Source organism: Neovison vison, chromosome X (genome assembly GCF_020171115.1).
Source record: "Neovison vison isolate M4711 chromosome X, ASM_NN_V1, whole genome shotgun sequence".
NCBI classification, from domain to species: Eukaryota; Metazoa; Chordata; class Mammalia; order Carnivora; family Mustelidae; genus Neogale; species Neogale vison.
In genome coordinates this window covers 69,707,678-69,724,990 of record NC_058105.1, presented here as the reverse complement: position 1 = coordinate 69,724,990, position 17,313 = coordinate 69,707,678, and the positions used below count along the sequence as shown (strand labels likewise).

The following is a 17,313-nucleotide window of genomic DNA, read 5'->3' as shown; positions in this document are numbered from 1 at the left end:
AGCCAAGGTTACTCTATCTAATAAGGCTATCATTCAGAATAGAAGGAGAGATAAAGAGTTTCTCAGACTAATAAAAACTAAAGGAGTTCATGACCACTAAATGAGCTCTACAAGAAAGGAGTAGAAAGGAAAGACCGTGAGAGTATCAAAAGTGAAAAACACAAAAGCAGTAAAAATAAGTATTTCTGTAATTAACAGTCAAGGGATTCATAAAATAAAAGGATGTAAAATATGATACCATATACCTAAAATGTGGGGGGACATGAATAAAAAATGGGTTTAAATGTAAACAATCAACTTAACATAGACTGCTATATGCAGATGTTATATACAAACCTAATGGTAATTGCAAATTCAAAACCACTGATATGCAAACAATAAAGAGGAAGGAACCCAAGTGTCTCACTAAAGAAAGGCAACAAACCATTAAAGAAGGCAAGAGAAGAAAGGATCAGAGAAAAACCTACAAAAACAACCACAGACCAAGTAACCAAACTGCAATAAATACATATCTAACTAAGTACTTTAAAAGTAAATAGACTAAATGCTCCAATCAAAAGACACAGGGTGACAGGATGGATAAAAAACCAAGACCCATCTATAATCTGCCTATAAGAGACTCCTTTTAGACCCAAAGACACCTGCAGATTAAAAGTGAAGGGATAGGGAAACATTTATCATGCAAATAGAGGTCAAAAGGAAGCTGAGGTAACAATATTTATATCAAACAACCGAGACTTTAAAACAAAGGTTGTAACAAGTGACACAGAAGGACACAATTTAATAATAAAGGGGACAGTTCAAAAGAGGATATGACAGTTATAAATATTTATACACCAAACATTGAACACTCAAAAACATTAAACTATTAATAACAGACATAAAGGAACTAACTGACAAGAATACAATAATAGTAGGGGACTTTACCATCCCACTTGCTTCAATGGACAGTTCATCCAAACAGAAAATCAACAAGGAAACAGTGGTTGTAAATGATACACTAGACCATAAGGTTTTAACAGATATTTTTGGAACACTCCATCGTAAACATGAGAATACACATTCTTCCCAAGTTCATATGGAACATCCTCCAGAAGAGATCACATGTTAGGCCACAAAATAAGTCTCAACAAATTTTAAAAGGTCCAAGTCATACCAGGCACCTTTTATGACCACAACACTATGAAACTAGAAATCAACCACAAGAAAAAATTTAGAAAGAGCATAAATACATGGAGATTAAATAACATGCTACTAAATAATGAAGGGTTCCACTAGGAAATCAAAGAAGAAATAAAAAATTCCATGGAAACAAATGAAAATGAAAACACAATGGTCCAAAATCTTTGGGATGCAGCAAAAATAATTCTAAGAGGGATGTTGACAGCAAGAAAAATCTCAAATAAACAACCTAACCGTACACTTACAGGAGCTAGAAAAAGAACAAACAAAACCCAAAACCAGCAGACAGAAGGAAACAATGATGATTAGAGCAGAAATAAATAATATACAAACTGAAAAAAGAATAGAACAGAACAATGAAAGCAGGATGGTCTTTGAAAAGAACAACAAAATTGATAGACCTCTACCCAGACTTATCAAGAAAAGAAGAGAAAAGACCCAAACGAAGAAAATCAGAAATGAAAGAGGAGAAATAACAATCAACACCACAGAAATATGAAGGATTGTAAGAAAACATTATGAAAAACTATATGACAACAATCTGGACAAGTTAGAAGAAGTGGATACATTCTTAGGAGTATATAACCTACCAAAACTGAAGCAGGAAGAAATAGTAAATTTGAACTAAATCAGTAACCAAATAAACATAACAAACAAAAAGTCCAGGACCAGAGGGCTTCACAAGCGAATTCTACTAAACATTTAGTCCAGGACCAGAGGACTTCACAAGTGAATTTTACCAAACATTTAAAGAAGAGTTAATACATACTCTTCTCAAACTATTCTGAAAGTTAGAAGAGGAAGAAAACTTCCAAATTCATTCTGTGAGGCTAGTATCCCATAATACCCAAACCAGATGAGGACACCATGAGAAGAGAACTAGAGGCCAGTATCTCTCATAAATATACATGCAAAAATCCTCAACAAAATATTAGCAAATCGAATCCAACAATGCATTAAAAAAACCATTTACCATGATCAATTGGGATTTATTCCTGGGAGGCAAGCATGGTTCAATATTTGCAAATCAATCAATGTGATACACCACATCAGTAGGAGGAAGGATAAGAACCCTATGACCATTTCAATAAATGCAAAAAAAAAAAAAAAGCATTTGACAGAGTATAACATCCATTTATGATAAAAAAAAAAAACCCTCAACCAAATAGGTTTAGAAGAAACATACCTTAACATAATAAAGACCATTTATGAAAAACCTATAGTTAATATCATCCTTAATGGGGATGAACTGAGAGCTTTTCCCCTAAGGTCAATAAAAAGATAAGGATGTCCACCCTTACCAGTTTTATACAACATAGTACTGGATAGTCCTAGCTATAGTGATCAGACAACAAAAATAAATAAAAGGCATCCAAATTGGTAAGGAAAAAATAAAATTTTCAGTATGTGCAGATGACATGATACTCTATATAGAAACCCTAAAGACTCCACCAAAAAACTACTAGAACTGATAAATGAATTCAGAAAAGACGCAGGACACAAAATCAATGTACAGAAATCTGTTGCATCGCTCTATACTAACAACGAAGCTACAGAAAATGAAATTAAGAAAACAGTCCCTTTTACAATTTCACCAAGAATAATAAAATATCTATGACTAAACTTAACCCAAAAGGTAAAAGACTTATACTCTGAAAAGGTAAAAGACTTATACTCTAAAAACCTAAAACACTGATGAAAGAAATTCAAGATGATGCAAAGAAACTGAAAGACATTCCATGCTCATGGCTTAGAAGAACACATATTGTTCAAATATCTATACTATCCAAAGCAGTCTAGAGATTTAATGCTGTCCCTATCAAAATACCTACAGCATTTTTCACAGAACAAGAACAAACAATTCTAAAATTTGCATGGAACCACAAAAGACCCCAGATAGGCAAGTCAAACTCAAAAAAAGAAAAACAAAATGGGAGGTATCACAATTCCAGACTCCAAGTTGTATTACAAAGCTCTTGTAATCAAAACAGTATGGTACTAGCATAAAAATAGACACATAGATCAGTAGAACAGAATAGAAAGCTCAGAAATAAACCCAACTATATGGTCAATTAATCTTCAACAAAGGAGGAAAGAATACCCAATGGAAAAAACAGTCTCTTTAATAAATGGCACTGGGAAAGCTGGATGGCTACATGTAAATGAATGGAACTGGATCAGTTTCTTACGCCATACAAAAAAATAAACTCAAAATGGATTAAAGGCCTAAATTCGAGACAGGAAACTATCAAAATCCTAGAGAAGCACACAGGCAGCAACCTCTTTGACCTAGGCCAGAGCAACTTCTCTCTAGATCTGTTTGCAAAAGCAAGGGAAACAAAAGCAAAAATAAACTATTGTAACTACCTCAAAATAAGAAGCTTCTGCACATGGGATAGGGAGGGAGACAAACCATAAGTGACTCTTAATCTCACGAAACAAACTGTGGGTTGCTGGGGGGAGGGGGGTTGGGAGAAGAGGGGTAGGGTTATGGACATTGGGGAGGGTATGTGCTTTTGGGTAAATTGGAAGGGGAGGTGAACCATGAGAGACTATGGACTCTGAAAAACAATCTGAGGGGTTTGAAGTGGTGGGGGGGTGGGAGGTTGGGGTACCAGGTGGTGGGTATTATAGAGGGCACGGCTTGCATGGAGCACTGGGTGTGGTGAAAAAATAATGAATACTGTTTTTCTGAAAATAAATAAATTGGAAAAAAAAAGAAGCTTCTGCACAGCAAAGCTAAAAGACAAGCTACTGAATGGGAGAGGATATTTGCAAATGATATATCTGATAAAAGGTTAGTATAAAAATATATAAAGAACTGATATAAGTCAACACCCCAAAAAACACATAATCCAATTAAAAAATGGGCAGAAGACATAAACAGACATTTCTCCAAATAAGACATCCAGATGGCTACCAGACACAAGAAAAGATGCTCAACATCATTCATCTTCAGGGAAATGCAAAGCAAACCTACAATGAGATAATCACCTCATACCAGTCAGAATGGCTAAAATAAAAAACACAAGAATATATATATATATACCACCTCTTCTTTATTCATCTATCAGTAGACATTTGGCTGCTTCCATAATGTTGCTATTGTAGATAATACTGCCATAACACAAGGGTGCATATATCCCTTTGAATTAGTATTTTTATATTCTTTGGTTAAATACCCAAATATATATATATATATATATATATGAAATACCATATGATTTTACTAATACATGGAATTTAATTACTAATACATGGAATTTAATTTCTGAATTAAAGAAGCAAAGGAAAAAAAGAGAGACAAACCAAGAAAGAGACTATAGAGAAAAACTGATGGTTACCAGAGGGGAGCTTGGTGGTGGTGGGGGAAATGGTTGAAATAGGTGATGGGATTAAAGAGTACACTTACTGTGATGAGCACTGAGTAAGGTATAGAATGGTTGATTTATTATATTGTAATCTGATTCTAATATAACATTGTATGTTAACTATACTGGAATTAAAATAAAAAACTTAATAAAAAAAGAAAATACAGACTATAAGATTGATTGATATGTTTTTTCTGGTGGGTATAGTAGAATTATGGTGCATGGGTGATTAAGATATTTAAATGATCAACAAATAGGGAAAAGCAGACTCAGAGACAATAGATACAGTGCCATGGGCCAGAAAAAGAAAACTGAAATAATGTATAACTATGACCATAAACTGGAATTTTCGGGAATGGGAGATATATGAGGTGGAATAGTTCTAAAGTTTGGTCCTCAAAATGAGTGGATAACATAGAGGTGGAGGGAAAGGCCACTAGATTCATGGGTATCCAAGAATTTTGAGGCTAAAATGTTAGTACTTATTATGATGCTGAAATCTAGCACTATGGCAGGAATTGGGGAAGAAGAGGAAGGCTGTATGCTAAATGAATGAATTAGAGCAACCAGGAGATCAATACAGCCAGATGGCATAAGCCTTGAAGGAGAACAAAGTGTCTTATGGAAAGGGAAGAATAAAATACACAGGATTATTTCCCATATAGCACCAACCCAGAAGTCAAGTGACCAGAGACATTTTATAGGAGCTTAGTACTGGATTGGGTCGCTGGAGAGTCAAGAAGGAAAAAATGAAACAAGATGGGATCGGGAGGGAGACAAACCATAAGAGACTCTTAGTCTCACAAAACAAACTGAGGGTTGCTGGGGGTGGGGGGGTAGGGATAGGGTGGTTGGGTTATGGACATTGGGGAGGGTATGTGCTATGGTGAGTGCTGTGAAATGTATAAGCCTGATGAGTCACAGACCTGTATCCCTGGTGCAAACAATACATTATATGTTAATAAAAATAATTTAAAAAATCACTTGGAACTTTATATCCTAGGAGTCTAAAATAATAGTGACAAGAGATAAGGAAGGTAGAAAGATCTACTTATCATGAGAGAGGGGAAAGGATGGGATGGAGACAAAAGAGGTCAGTTTTACATTTGAAGTATCAGTGATAAAGATGTTTCATAGATATTGGGACTTGAATTTATAGACCTTAGCTCAGTGTTTTGCATAGAGTAGATACCTCAAAATTTAAATTAATTGTTAGGAACAAAAAATAAAGGTTTTCAGTACTCTCCAAAGAAGGAATAGTTGAATCCATGGAAGCAAATGTATTTTGAAGGAGGCAGCACTAGCAAACTAACATAGAGTGTAAATACAGAGACAACAATGTAAGATTAAGTATACAACCATTAAAAGGGCATGAGAAGAAAGGAGTATTAACAGAAAAAGCACAGAAGGAATGTTCAGAAAGAAAGAGAGAATCTAAAGGCTACAATATCATGACAACTGAAAAGAGTTTCTAGAAGTAATAAGTGGTTAAGAGTGTCAACATCACTTACAAAGCATTTTGTTCATGATTAATAGCAATCTTGAAACCAAAAAGAACTGAGTTCATTGTATACTTTTTGAAGCCTAACAAAACCAATGATAAACAGCAAAGTCTTCATTTACTAGTCCAAAACAGATCGTTAATATAAAGTTTCTGCTGCTGGGAATAAAAATCCATACCTTGAACCACAACATCTGGCTTTGGTACTGTAGAAAACCTTCGATTTAGGGGATCAATTTCTCCAGGAGCTAAAAATCCCTAAAGAAAAACCATAAAAAGACAGATTATTATTTCTCAAAGAAAAAGCTAATGTTTGAGGAGAAACAATGTACCAGTGCCAAAAACCTGCCCTTTAACATGTAAGAGGCAGGTTGGAAAGGAAACAAATAGCTTCACTATATAAAAAAGTCTGAACCCCGAATTCACATTCAAATTAATTTCTTCTGGAATTAATTTCTAGTGGTGGCCACAAGTTCTTTGTTGGAAATACAAGTGACAAGCAGAAAGTTTTTTTTTATTAGTTATACCTCCACCTTCTCTGGATGTATATAATCAGACAATCAGATCACAATGCTTATCATCAATAATTTAAGTCTTGTTGTTTTCTCATTTGTTCATGTGACTGCTATACTTTCTGATCAGCAGATATCTTTTTTTTAAAAATATTTATTTATTTGTGTGTGAGAGAGAGAGAGTGCACAGGGGGAAGAGCAGAGGGAGAGGGAGAGAATCTCCAGCAGACCCCGGGCTGAGCACAGAGTCCAATGTGGGGCTCGATCCCAGGACACTGATATTATAATCTGAGCCAAAACTTAAGAGTCAGATTCTCAACTGACTGTGCCACTCAGGCGCTCCAGCAGATACATTTTGACTTGAATTTATGTCCTTGATGAAATGGGATGAATTCACCCATTTTACCCTTAAAAACACCATTCACCTCCTCCTTTTTCACACATTTAATTTAATGAGAAAGTCATCAGGTCAGGATTACTTTAAGCAGATCTTTCTGCTCATTATTGGTATATTATTCATAATATCAACTAAAGATAATCAAACCCTTTTGCTGTATACCTGAAATTCACATTAATATATGTCAATTATACCTCAATAAAACTGAGAAAAAAATCCAAAACAGTGAACAAAAAACAGCTGCAGAAAATAAACAGTCATACATAAACAGGTCAAAGAATATGGCTCAGAAAGGATAGCTAAGTACCACCTCGGATCTTCTAGGAGCCTCACTTATAGGTTACCATAAGAACCTACAATGGGGAAATAGATTTGTCTATAAATCTGGAAAACTTTGAGAAAGAGAGCCCTTACTATAGCTGACAATATAAAAAATAAGCTGGACGTTAAGTATGAAATTCCCAAGTGCTTCACTAAGAGCTGTTTCAACCAAGGGGCACCTGGGTGGCTCAGTCATTGAGCATCTGACTCTTGATTTTGGCTTAGGTCATGATCTTGGGGTCCTGGAATCAAGCCCTGTGTGGTGCTCCACATTCAGCGGGAAATCTGCTTAAGGATTTCTCTACCTCTCCCTCTGCCCCGCCCCCTGCTTACACACGAGTGCTCTCTCTCAAGTAAAGAAATAAATAAATTTTTTTTGAAAAAGGCAAAAAGGTGTTGTTTCAACTGAATTTAACATAAAAAACATTTAAAAAGCCCCACAGCAAAAAATACAAACAATAAATTTTTTAAAATTATGTTCCCAACCACTTTTCATGGGACCTAAAATTATCTAATCAGTTTATTCAATTAAATAATGAAACATTATACTTCTTGAAAAAGTTAATACTTAAATCCATTATCAGTCATCATTACCATCTAAGCACAAGGCATGCATCCATCACCAGGCAAAGCACTGTGTGTGTGGGGGGGCTGTTCTGAAAGGGCAAGATCTAGGAGAGCAGCTCCAAGTCCGGTGCCAAAGTAAGACGCCCTGGGCAGTATGAGAGACATGGCTGCCAGGGGGAAAAGATTTTAGTCAAGGATTGGTCATGCTTCCACTCTAAGGACCTGACCTGGAGGAAAAGATATAATTAAGGCAGAATATAAAGGACAAAAGAAAGATCCAGATTTAATGAGCTACTCACAAATCTGATTATTATAATGACTAAAGAAGAAAAAAAGTGGAAGTGCCTTGAAGTTTCCCCTTACCTCTGCCATCAAGCTTCCTAAGATGTACAGAGACTGACCCCACATATGTGGCAATTTGCCCATGGGGACCCGGTCCACAGTGTGAGGATTTTGATATTCTTCATCAACCTAAAAGAAAAGATAAAGAAGCCACACAAAAGGTGATGGAAGGTTAAAGATACTGGACAACAGAAAGGCTGAATCTGGATTGTGACTAATACCCTATAGAACAGTTACAAATACAATTCACTGAAAAGTCAAGCCCTATGACTCCAGTCTAGGGAAAGGCTCGTCTAAATGTGTATACATACAAATCACCTGAGGATTTTGTCCAAAGGCATATTCTGACTGAGTAGGTGTGGAGAAAGGCCCGAGAACTGCATTTCTAACAAGCTCTCAGATGATGCTGCTGATGCTACTGGGAGCTTATTCCAACTATCTCCACCTGAATGGAAGACAGAGACTCTCCCATGGCTAATGCTTCTTTGGAATGGAGAAGACGAACAATGGTGCTCCCAACTGGCATTGCAGGAAAATGAAGACATACAAGTATGTTGTAAACAATCCCAGATTACTGGCCTCGAAGCAGAGAATACCAAATCCTGAGAGTTCACACAGAACTTCACTCTAGTTCTGCCTACTGAACTCTGTATCACTCTCAGCCTTAAGGTTTTTTTTTTTTTAATCGATCTCTGGACAATTAATTTTTGAAAACTGAGGTATGGTTGACATATAAAAAGGCCCTATATATTTAATGTATGCATCATGATGAGTTTGAGGATAAGTAACACACCCATGAAACTACCATTGTCACGTTTGGTCTTGCCCTTGTCTTACTATGCAATGGCGCCATACCTGAGACTGCTTTAAAAATTTATTTTCAAAGGCCTAAAATCACATTTTCATCATCTTATACCAAAAGACTCACTTTGAGAACATTAAAGTCAGAAAATTAGAAATTATTTGACCCAAATGGAGCAGTCCCATTGAGGTATGGCCCTCTTTCTCCCAGCTCCATGTTACAAAGGCATGTCCAACTCACCCTGTCTGGAGGAACACTGTACAGCTCTGGCAGAAGTGGGACTCCATTTTTGCCCTTGATGAGGACTGCTTCAAGAGCCTCTCTGTATTCTTGAACCTGTAAATAAAAGAAAGGGAAAAAAAGTTTATACTGTTTCCTTTGGGGATCTCAGGGAGGGTTAAAGCCAAAGAAGTTCTATTGCAAAGGAGCATATTCACCTAGGGCAAGGGAGAAGAAAGGAGAGTAGCATTTAGTAAATGTGTATTACAGGGCAGATACTGTGCTAGAAATTTTGTGTGCTTTAACACATTTAATTTTTTCAATTTAAATTCAATTAGCCAACATATAACACATCATTCGTTTTTGATGTTTTGGTCAATGATTCATTAGTTGCATATAACACCTTTAATTTTAGTAACCATCCTAGGAGGTATATGCAATTAAAGTCTTTTTTACTGAAAAAAAAAATAAGGCTCAAAGAGGTTATGAACTTGTGGAAGATCACACAACAAGTATAAGGTTGAGCCTGGATTTGAGCCCGAGTCAGCCTGCCTCCACTGGCCTGTTTTTATCCACTACTCAAAATCGAGCTTCTTACATTTACATGTACTGGCTTTTAAAACTGCATTTAACTGCTAAAATAAGTTTCCATTGTAGTGAAGTTCATTGTTTTTTTTTCCAATTTATTTATTTTCAGAAAAACATTATTCATTATTTTTTCACCACACCCAGTGCTCCATGCAAGCCGTGCCCTCTATAATACCCACCACCTGGTACCCCAACCTCCCACCCCCCCGCCACTTCAAACCCCTCAGACTGTTTTTCAGAGTCCATAGTCTCTCATGGTTCACCTCCCCTTCCAATTTACCCAAATTCCCTACTCCTCTCTAACGCCCCTTGTCCTCCATGCTATTTGTTATGCTCCACAAATAAGTGAAACCATATGATAATTGACTCTCTCTGCTTGACTTATTTCACTCAGCATAATCTCTTCCAGTCCCGTCCATGTTGCTACAAAAGTTGGGTATTCATCCTTTCTGATGGAGGCATAATACTCCATAGTGTATATGGACCACATCTTCCTTATCCATTCATCCGTTGAAGGGCATCTTGGTTCTTTCCATAGTTTGGCGACTGTGGCCATTGCTGCTATAAACATTGGGGTACAGATGGCCCTTCTTTTCACGACATCTGTATCTTTGGGGTAAATACCCAGGAGTGCAATTGCAGGGTCATAGGGAAGCTCTATTTTTAATTTCTTGAGGAATCTCCACACTGTTCTCCAAAGAGGCTGCACCAACTTGCATTCCCACCAATAGTGTGTGTTTTTTGTTTGTTTGTTTGTTTAACAATTTGTTGTAGATTAGATTAGTAATACATAAAAAGCAAAAAAAAAACCACACACACACAAAAGCACTATAATTTATGGTGGAAAAAACCGTTCTGCTATCACAGTTGTTTTGAAAATACAAATTGATTCCAATGTGTTTGATGTAAGAGGGACAATTTGAGCAGAACCCGGATTCGACGTCTGCTTATGCACAATTTTGACATGAGAGTACACTCAGCTGAACTGAGCCCAAGTAAGAACACCCAAAACACACACATGCACACACCTCAGGAGGACAATGAACCACACTCATGCATATTCCGTGTTAGAACTTTCTGTCCGATTTCAGGTAACACTCCTACTGCTTCAAAATCACTCCTGAGCTGCTCCCTTCCCACAGCCAGCCTAGCTCCATGACTCTGTGTACCTTCCCTTCTCTTTCCTTTCTTCCCCTTTCTCCTCAATTTGTTTTGTATTCATCCTGCCTGTTCTATGTTCTTTTTCTCCTTCTCCTCACTCTTTTGCCATCTTTCTTGTTCCTTTCCTCTGGCATGCAGGGTGGTGGGCATGGGAATCCATTAGATGAGCTGGCAGGAACATGGGTGTACATTTATCTGTGAGCAAACATAAGGTATTTTTCAAGGTACAAGTGCCATATTTACTGTGGTATTTATGTATTTCTTAACCATTTCATGTGCATAAAGTTATAATGCTGTGTTTATCAGGTTCCTATAATTTTGTATCTACTTTTAACTTTTTAAATGTTGTGTCCCAACCTCATTTTCCCATAAGACCTATAGTTTTTATTTCTCAAATATGCAGAGATGGTGATTTTCAAGAAACATATATGTCATATATGTAGTATATATGACATATATATGACATATATATTTCAAGAAACATATATGTCATTATAGCTGAACTGACTGTCTCTTGTGCGTATGGTATATCTTCAGCTGTGAAGTTAAAAAAAAACAACTTTAGGGACATCTTCTTCTTCAAAGAAGAGTGAAAAACTATTTCCATTGTATACAGAGAAACCAAAGAATTCAATGACTATATTTGGGCTACTCAAGTGTCAGGAAGGAATCGGGCACCTCAGTGGCTCAGTTAGTTAAACCGTGCCTTAGGTTCAAATCATGATCCCAGGGTCCTGGGATAGAGCCCTGCACTGGGCTCTGTGCTCACTGGGGAGTCTGTTTCTCCCCCTCCCTCTGATCCTCCTTCCTACTTGTGCTCTCTTTCTCTTTTTTCAAATAAATAAATAAAAACTTTTAAAAACAAGAGTTAGGGGGAAGCAGGAAAAAAATGAGTAAAAAAGAATCCAGGTTTCCCAACTCTCCCCCGCCCCGAGTCCAAAAAGCCTGAATGTGCTTTGTACTGAGTAGGCACATTTGATAAATGCATCTTTCTTTGAGGAAGAAAAGTTTCTTATAAAAAATTCTGTGGAATTTGGGAAGGACTGAGAAAAATGGTAGAATCAAAATAGGGTGGGTTATTTCTATTACCGCTCATTTGCTTTCTTTAAAAGGGCTTTTAATTTACTGAAATTTAGAGTAAAACAGCACTTTGCGGCCCATGAAACTTTGGTGTAGCCCTATTATTTAAGTGATATTGGCAGTTACAGATAAATATTGGCCAAAGCATTAAAATTACACAAAATTGTGTTTTATGTAGCCAAGTATAAATGACTTCCAAATGTGTTCAAGTTTAGACCATAGCCAATTTGTAGAATGCCTGACTCTAAACTTCCTTGATCAAATCTCCCAGTCTCACTATTTTCCAAAGATGGTTTCTTTTTTTTTTTTAATAATTTTTAATTTTTTTTTATAAACATGTAATGTATCATTAGCCCCAGGGGTACAGGTCTATGAATTGCCAGGTTTACACACTTCACAGCACTCACCATAGCACATACCCTCTCCAATGTCCATAACGCCACCACCCTCTCCCTTCCTCCCTCCTCCCGGCCACCCTCAGTTTGTTTTGTGACATTAAGAGTCTCTTATGGTTTGTCTCCCTCCCAATCCCATCTTGTTTCATTTATTCTTTTCCTACAGATCATATGATAGTTGTCTTTCTCCAATTGACTTATTTTGCTAAGCATAGTACCCTCTAGTTCCATCCACATAGTCGCAATGCCAAGATTTCATTTCTTTTGATGGATGCATAGTATTCCATTGTATATATATACCACACTGCTGATGATTTCTAAAGTACTTTATTCATATAGCTCAAAAAAGTGATGATGGTCATGTTTGGGGGGGGGCAAGGACAAGACAAATGGGTCATTGTTTTGGGTTTTTTTTTGTGGGGGCTAAAGTCAGAACATCATTTCCAAGATTTTATATATATATACATACACACACACACACACACACACACACACAGAGCCAGGAAGAAAAGTCAAGTACTTCTAACAACTGAAGCGAGTGGAAAGAGCTTGCCATTTTGCTCTCTATATTTGTTAAAAGCCAAGTCTGAATGATGGCAACATAAAGGCCTTCCAACTCTTAACCTAGTGCCCTCAAGTATCAGTCTCTAGAAGACTCTAGAAGACTCTGTCTCTTCCCTATTAGGGAAGACTTCCATTTGGTCACAGGGTCAGCACAGCCATTAACTGAAAGAGGAAGACATACTAAAAACATTCTGCTGAAAGTCTCTTTCCCCAGCATATTACCTGTGCTGCATTGCCACTGAAGACCCCATCGAGGATAAAGTATGTCCAGAACAGTGGCCATTCACACTCAATGTTTTCAAATAACTTCAGCTCAGATGGTTCATAGTATAGGCGACTGGGATCCTGGTAAAAACACAATAAAGTTTATCTTATCACTGCAAAGTCAGTCATCTGTCTTTAATTCAAAGGTATCACAATACAGCTTTTTGCTTCTGATTATTTCAGAGAAGGCAGGGCATGTACAGATTCTCCCTCCCTTTGAGAGTACTTTGTGATGTGACTTGTAACTAGTAGAACTGGGATAACAATGATACCATGGGTAGGTATATGTAGAAGTGAGATTCATTGTGATTTTATATTTGTTAAGTTGGGGGTAGCAGCAGAACATACAAACAGAAATGTTTACAAGGGTTCAGGAACCATGCTCGTCGAGGTGACACTTGAAGCACAAGTTACAGATGTAATACATACATATAGTGAACAGATTACCCAAGAGCAGAATCTTGGTAAACCCTCATAGTATGGTGAGGAAAGAACAAAAAGCGAAGAATTAGGGCAGTGTAGTGTTGTATAAACTAAATGGGAAGAGAATGTCAAGAAAATGGAGGACAGGTAGGTAACAGTACTGTACTACAGAGAAGTCAAGTATAATAAGGATGGGGTAAAGACTAGTGGATTGATCACTTAGGAGATTTTGATGATATTTTGAAGCATAATTTTAATTGGTTGGTAGAGATAGAAATCAATAGGGCTAAAGAATAAAATGGAAGAAGGGAAGTAGACCAGAAGAGTTTGAGCTCAATGATTTAAAAAAGCCTTAAACAATGTTTACATTGCCAGTGAAGTGCTTCTTCTTGACCATTCATTCCCTTTAATAATAATTTTCTCTACTGACAGTTCTGCAGAGAACTTCTAATTAGTGGAACAGAAGATATTAACTTTTCAAGATCAGGTACTATTTAGAACTAACCAACTGCAAAAGGTGGAAAAGGGCCAGAAAGATCTATCGAAGGAAAGCCTTTCCCCCTTAGTAATCATGAAATATTTGGAAGGGAGATACTTTGAGACTATTCAAATATTCTGTTTCTGCTTAAACTTTCATCCACTAATTTAAGCATCTATCAGTAGCTCTTTCCTGAAACCAACCAGCTGCAAGAAGTGAAAGAACTGGGGGCACCTGGGTGGCTCAGGGGGTTAAGCCTCTGCCTTCCGCTCAGGTCATGATCTCAGGGTCCTGGGATCGAGGCCCGCATCAGGCTTTCTGCTCAGCAGGGATCCTGCTTCCCCCTCTCTCTGCCTGCCTCTCTGCCTACTTGTGATCTCTGTCAAATAGATAAAATCTTTAAAAAAAAAAAAGAAGTGGAAGGACTGCACCTTCCTCTAATTTATTTAATCCACAAAGACTCACAAATCGAACTTGGCAACTAAGCCCAACAACGGTAGCAAACATGAGTTATTTTGATCCTATTGTGTGATTATTTTGAGTATCACCAGCGAGCTTAGTATTTTGTCTTGAGTACTTTTTTTAAAAAAAATATGTTCAGGGGCACCTGGGTGGCTCAGTGGGTTAAGCCTCTGCCTTCGGCTCAGGTCATGATCTCAGGGTCCTGGGATCGAGCCTCACATCAGGCTCTCTGCTCAGAAGGGAGCCTGCTTTCCTCCTCTCTCTCTACTTGCCTCTCTGCCTGCTTGTGAACTCTGTCTGTCCAATAAATAAATAAATAAAATCTTTAAAAAAAATATGTTCAGGGGTGCCTGGGTGGCTCAGTGGGTTAAAGCCTCTGCCTTCAGCTCAGGTCATTATCCCAGAGCCCTGGGATCGAGCCCCGCATCGGGCTCTGCACTTCTCGGGGAGCCTGCTTCCTCTTCTCTCTCTGCCTACTTGTGATCTCTGTCTGCCAAATAAATAAATAAAAAATCTTAAAAAAAAATATGTTCAGGTAGCCAACGTATAATACATCAAGTATTTTCTCTGAATGGACTGCAGAGAGTAGTGACCATTCTATCGTGGACTCATTTTGGGTAAAAGAAATCTACCTCTTTAGGAGTTTTATATCCATCTCGTAGAAAGCGACAGCAACCATAACGGCCCTAGGAATGCAGAGAAAAGAAGTCAGAAGCATGTACGTTGGTGCAGTCATATAATGCATCAGAAATACATCCTTTGCAACAGCTACACGTGCCGACCTATCACCAACACAGATATAGTATTTAAAAAAATAATAAAATGTAATTAAAAAAAACCTCTGATATCAGACCAGCAGCAGAAACTGATTTCAGCAATCAATGTGAGTTCAAGTGAGGGCTAAGTTACAGGCTCTTCCCTAAAGCAGAGTTTCTAATACTATCTTCTCCATCACTTTCCACCACAGTGTAAGTCTATAACAGCCCAATTACTAATCTGTGTTGTCCTGCTCACAGAGCTCATAAGAGAGCAACTGGCTTTTTTAAAAAAGACAACATATATTTTTTTAAAATTTTGAGATAATCTGAAACTTACAGAAGAGTTGCAAAAACAGTACAGAGAATCCCTGTTACCCTTTATCCACTGTCCTTCTATATTATCAAAGCTAAAAAATTAACCTTTGTACAATACTATTGACCAAACTAGAGAACTTATTTGGATTTCACCAGTTTTTCCACTAATGGCTTTTTTTTTTTTTCTGTTCCAAATTCCATTTCAGGATCTTACTGCATTCAGTTATCATATCTCCTTAGTCTCTTCCAACCTGTGACAGTTCTTCAGTCTTTCCTTGTTTTTTATCACCTTGATGCTTTTGAAGAGCTCATAAGTTATCTGTAGAATGTCCCTCAATTTGGTTTTGTCTGGTGTCTTCTCATGATTAGACTGAGATAAGGCATTATTTGCACGGACACCACACTGGTGCTGAGCACTTTTCAGGGCACTGTATCAGGGGTACATGGCATCAGTATGTTTTATTACTGGTGGTGTTAACTCTGATCATTTGGTTAAATCACTGACTCAAGGCCCCCAACAGTATTAATTTGTCCTTTAAGTCAAAGCCTTAAAGAAAAGAAGGGCACATATGGACATACCTGAAGCTTGGTGATGATTTCTTGCTTTGTGAGCTCTACCAACTGGCTATCCTCTACTGCAAAGGCTGGGAAGGAAATAACTGAAAGCAGACTAGCATCTACCTCTTTGGATGTTGAAGCACGGGGGAGTATTGAATTAAGGATAGACTGAAAAGGAAGAAAAGAAGTCAAAAGTGGCACATTAGCAAATAACTTGGATTATAAAACTGACAGCTTTAGTCAAAAGATCAATGTGGAAGAGGATCATCTGGGAGAAAATCTACCATAATAATGATTCAATTATATTCAACGGTGAATTCCCTAATAATTCAATAATACCTTCTAAGTGAGAGCTTAGAAAACTAGCTATTTCTGTACATCACCCTTTGTCTTAATACTGCTCTCAATGGTTCCCAATCCTGATTTTGAAACAGCTGCTAATGGATAAAGAACACTCTATACATCATCTGTCCACAATCCCCTTGCTCCATTAGCAACCACTGAAGTGTAAAGATAAGAGAAAATGTAGCTGCTGAGAAAGCAGGATGTGGAAGGCTCAGCTTTTACACTGCAGACATTTATCTTTTCCAGGGAAAATTTCACATTTTTAAAATGAGAAGATGAGTTTATTTTCATTATTGTTATCTAATCAGGGGTTGAAGATGGAAAAAGACATCTCGCCAATGAGAAGAACCTTACTCTTTCAATACAAAGAGTACTCCTAAACAAAACTAAAGATACATATTTACCACTTAAACAGTCTAATCTCCAAACATCTAAACCTAGAGTCAACTGGGGACAAGAGAATGTTTCAAAGCCACTATCAAGAAGAACTCTCAAAATAAGTCACCTCTTGTTCTCTTGGTGTATTTAGAAAAGAAGGAGACCCCATAGGCGCTTGGTAGGACAACAGTGGAGAATTCCACATACTATGATGGGATCCTTTTATAACCATGGATGAGAGAACAGTACTATAATCTATGTTATAGTTCATGCTATATCAGGCTTATTCTTAGCACAGGAAGATTGGAGAAGACATTTTTGGCACATGGT

At 37.3% G+C, this 17,313-nt stretch overlaps 1 protein-coding gene across 5 annotated transcripts in view; it reads right to left on the bottom strand.

Annotated features, from left to right (window-relative positions):
• Positions 1-17,313, bottom strand: part of PHKA1 (phosphorylase kinase regulatory subunit alpha 1) — a 142,432-nt gene that overhangs the window by 81,055 nt on the left and 44,064 nt on the right. For all 5 annotated transcript variants that reach the window (XM_044236021.1, XM_044236024.1, XM_044236022.1 and 2 more), the window contains exons 8-13: positions 16,282-16,428; positions 15,262-15,315; positions 13,225-13,347; positions 9,236-9,331; positions 8,215-8,322; positions 6,234-6,312 (exon numbers count right to left, since the gene is read on the bottom strand). In XM_044236021.1, coding sequence (XP_044091956.1) covers positions 6,234-6,312; positions 8,215-8,322; positions 9,236-9,331; positions 13,225-13,347; positions 15,262-15,315; positions 16,282-16,428 — 607 coding nt within the window. The remainder of the gene's footprint in view (positions 1-6,233; positions 6,313-8,214; positions 8,323-9,235; positions 9,332-13,224; positions 13,348-15,261; positions 15,316-16,281; positions 16,429-17,313) is intronic.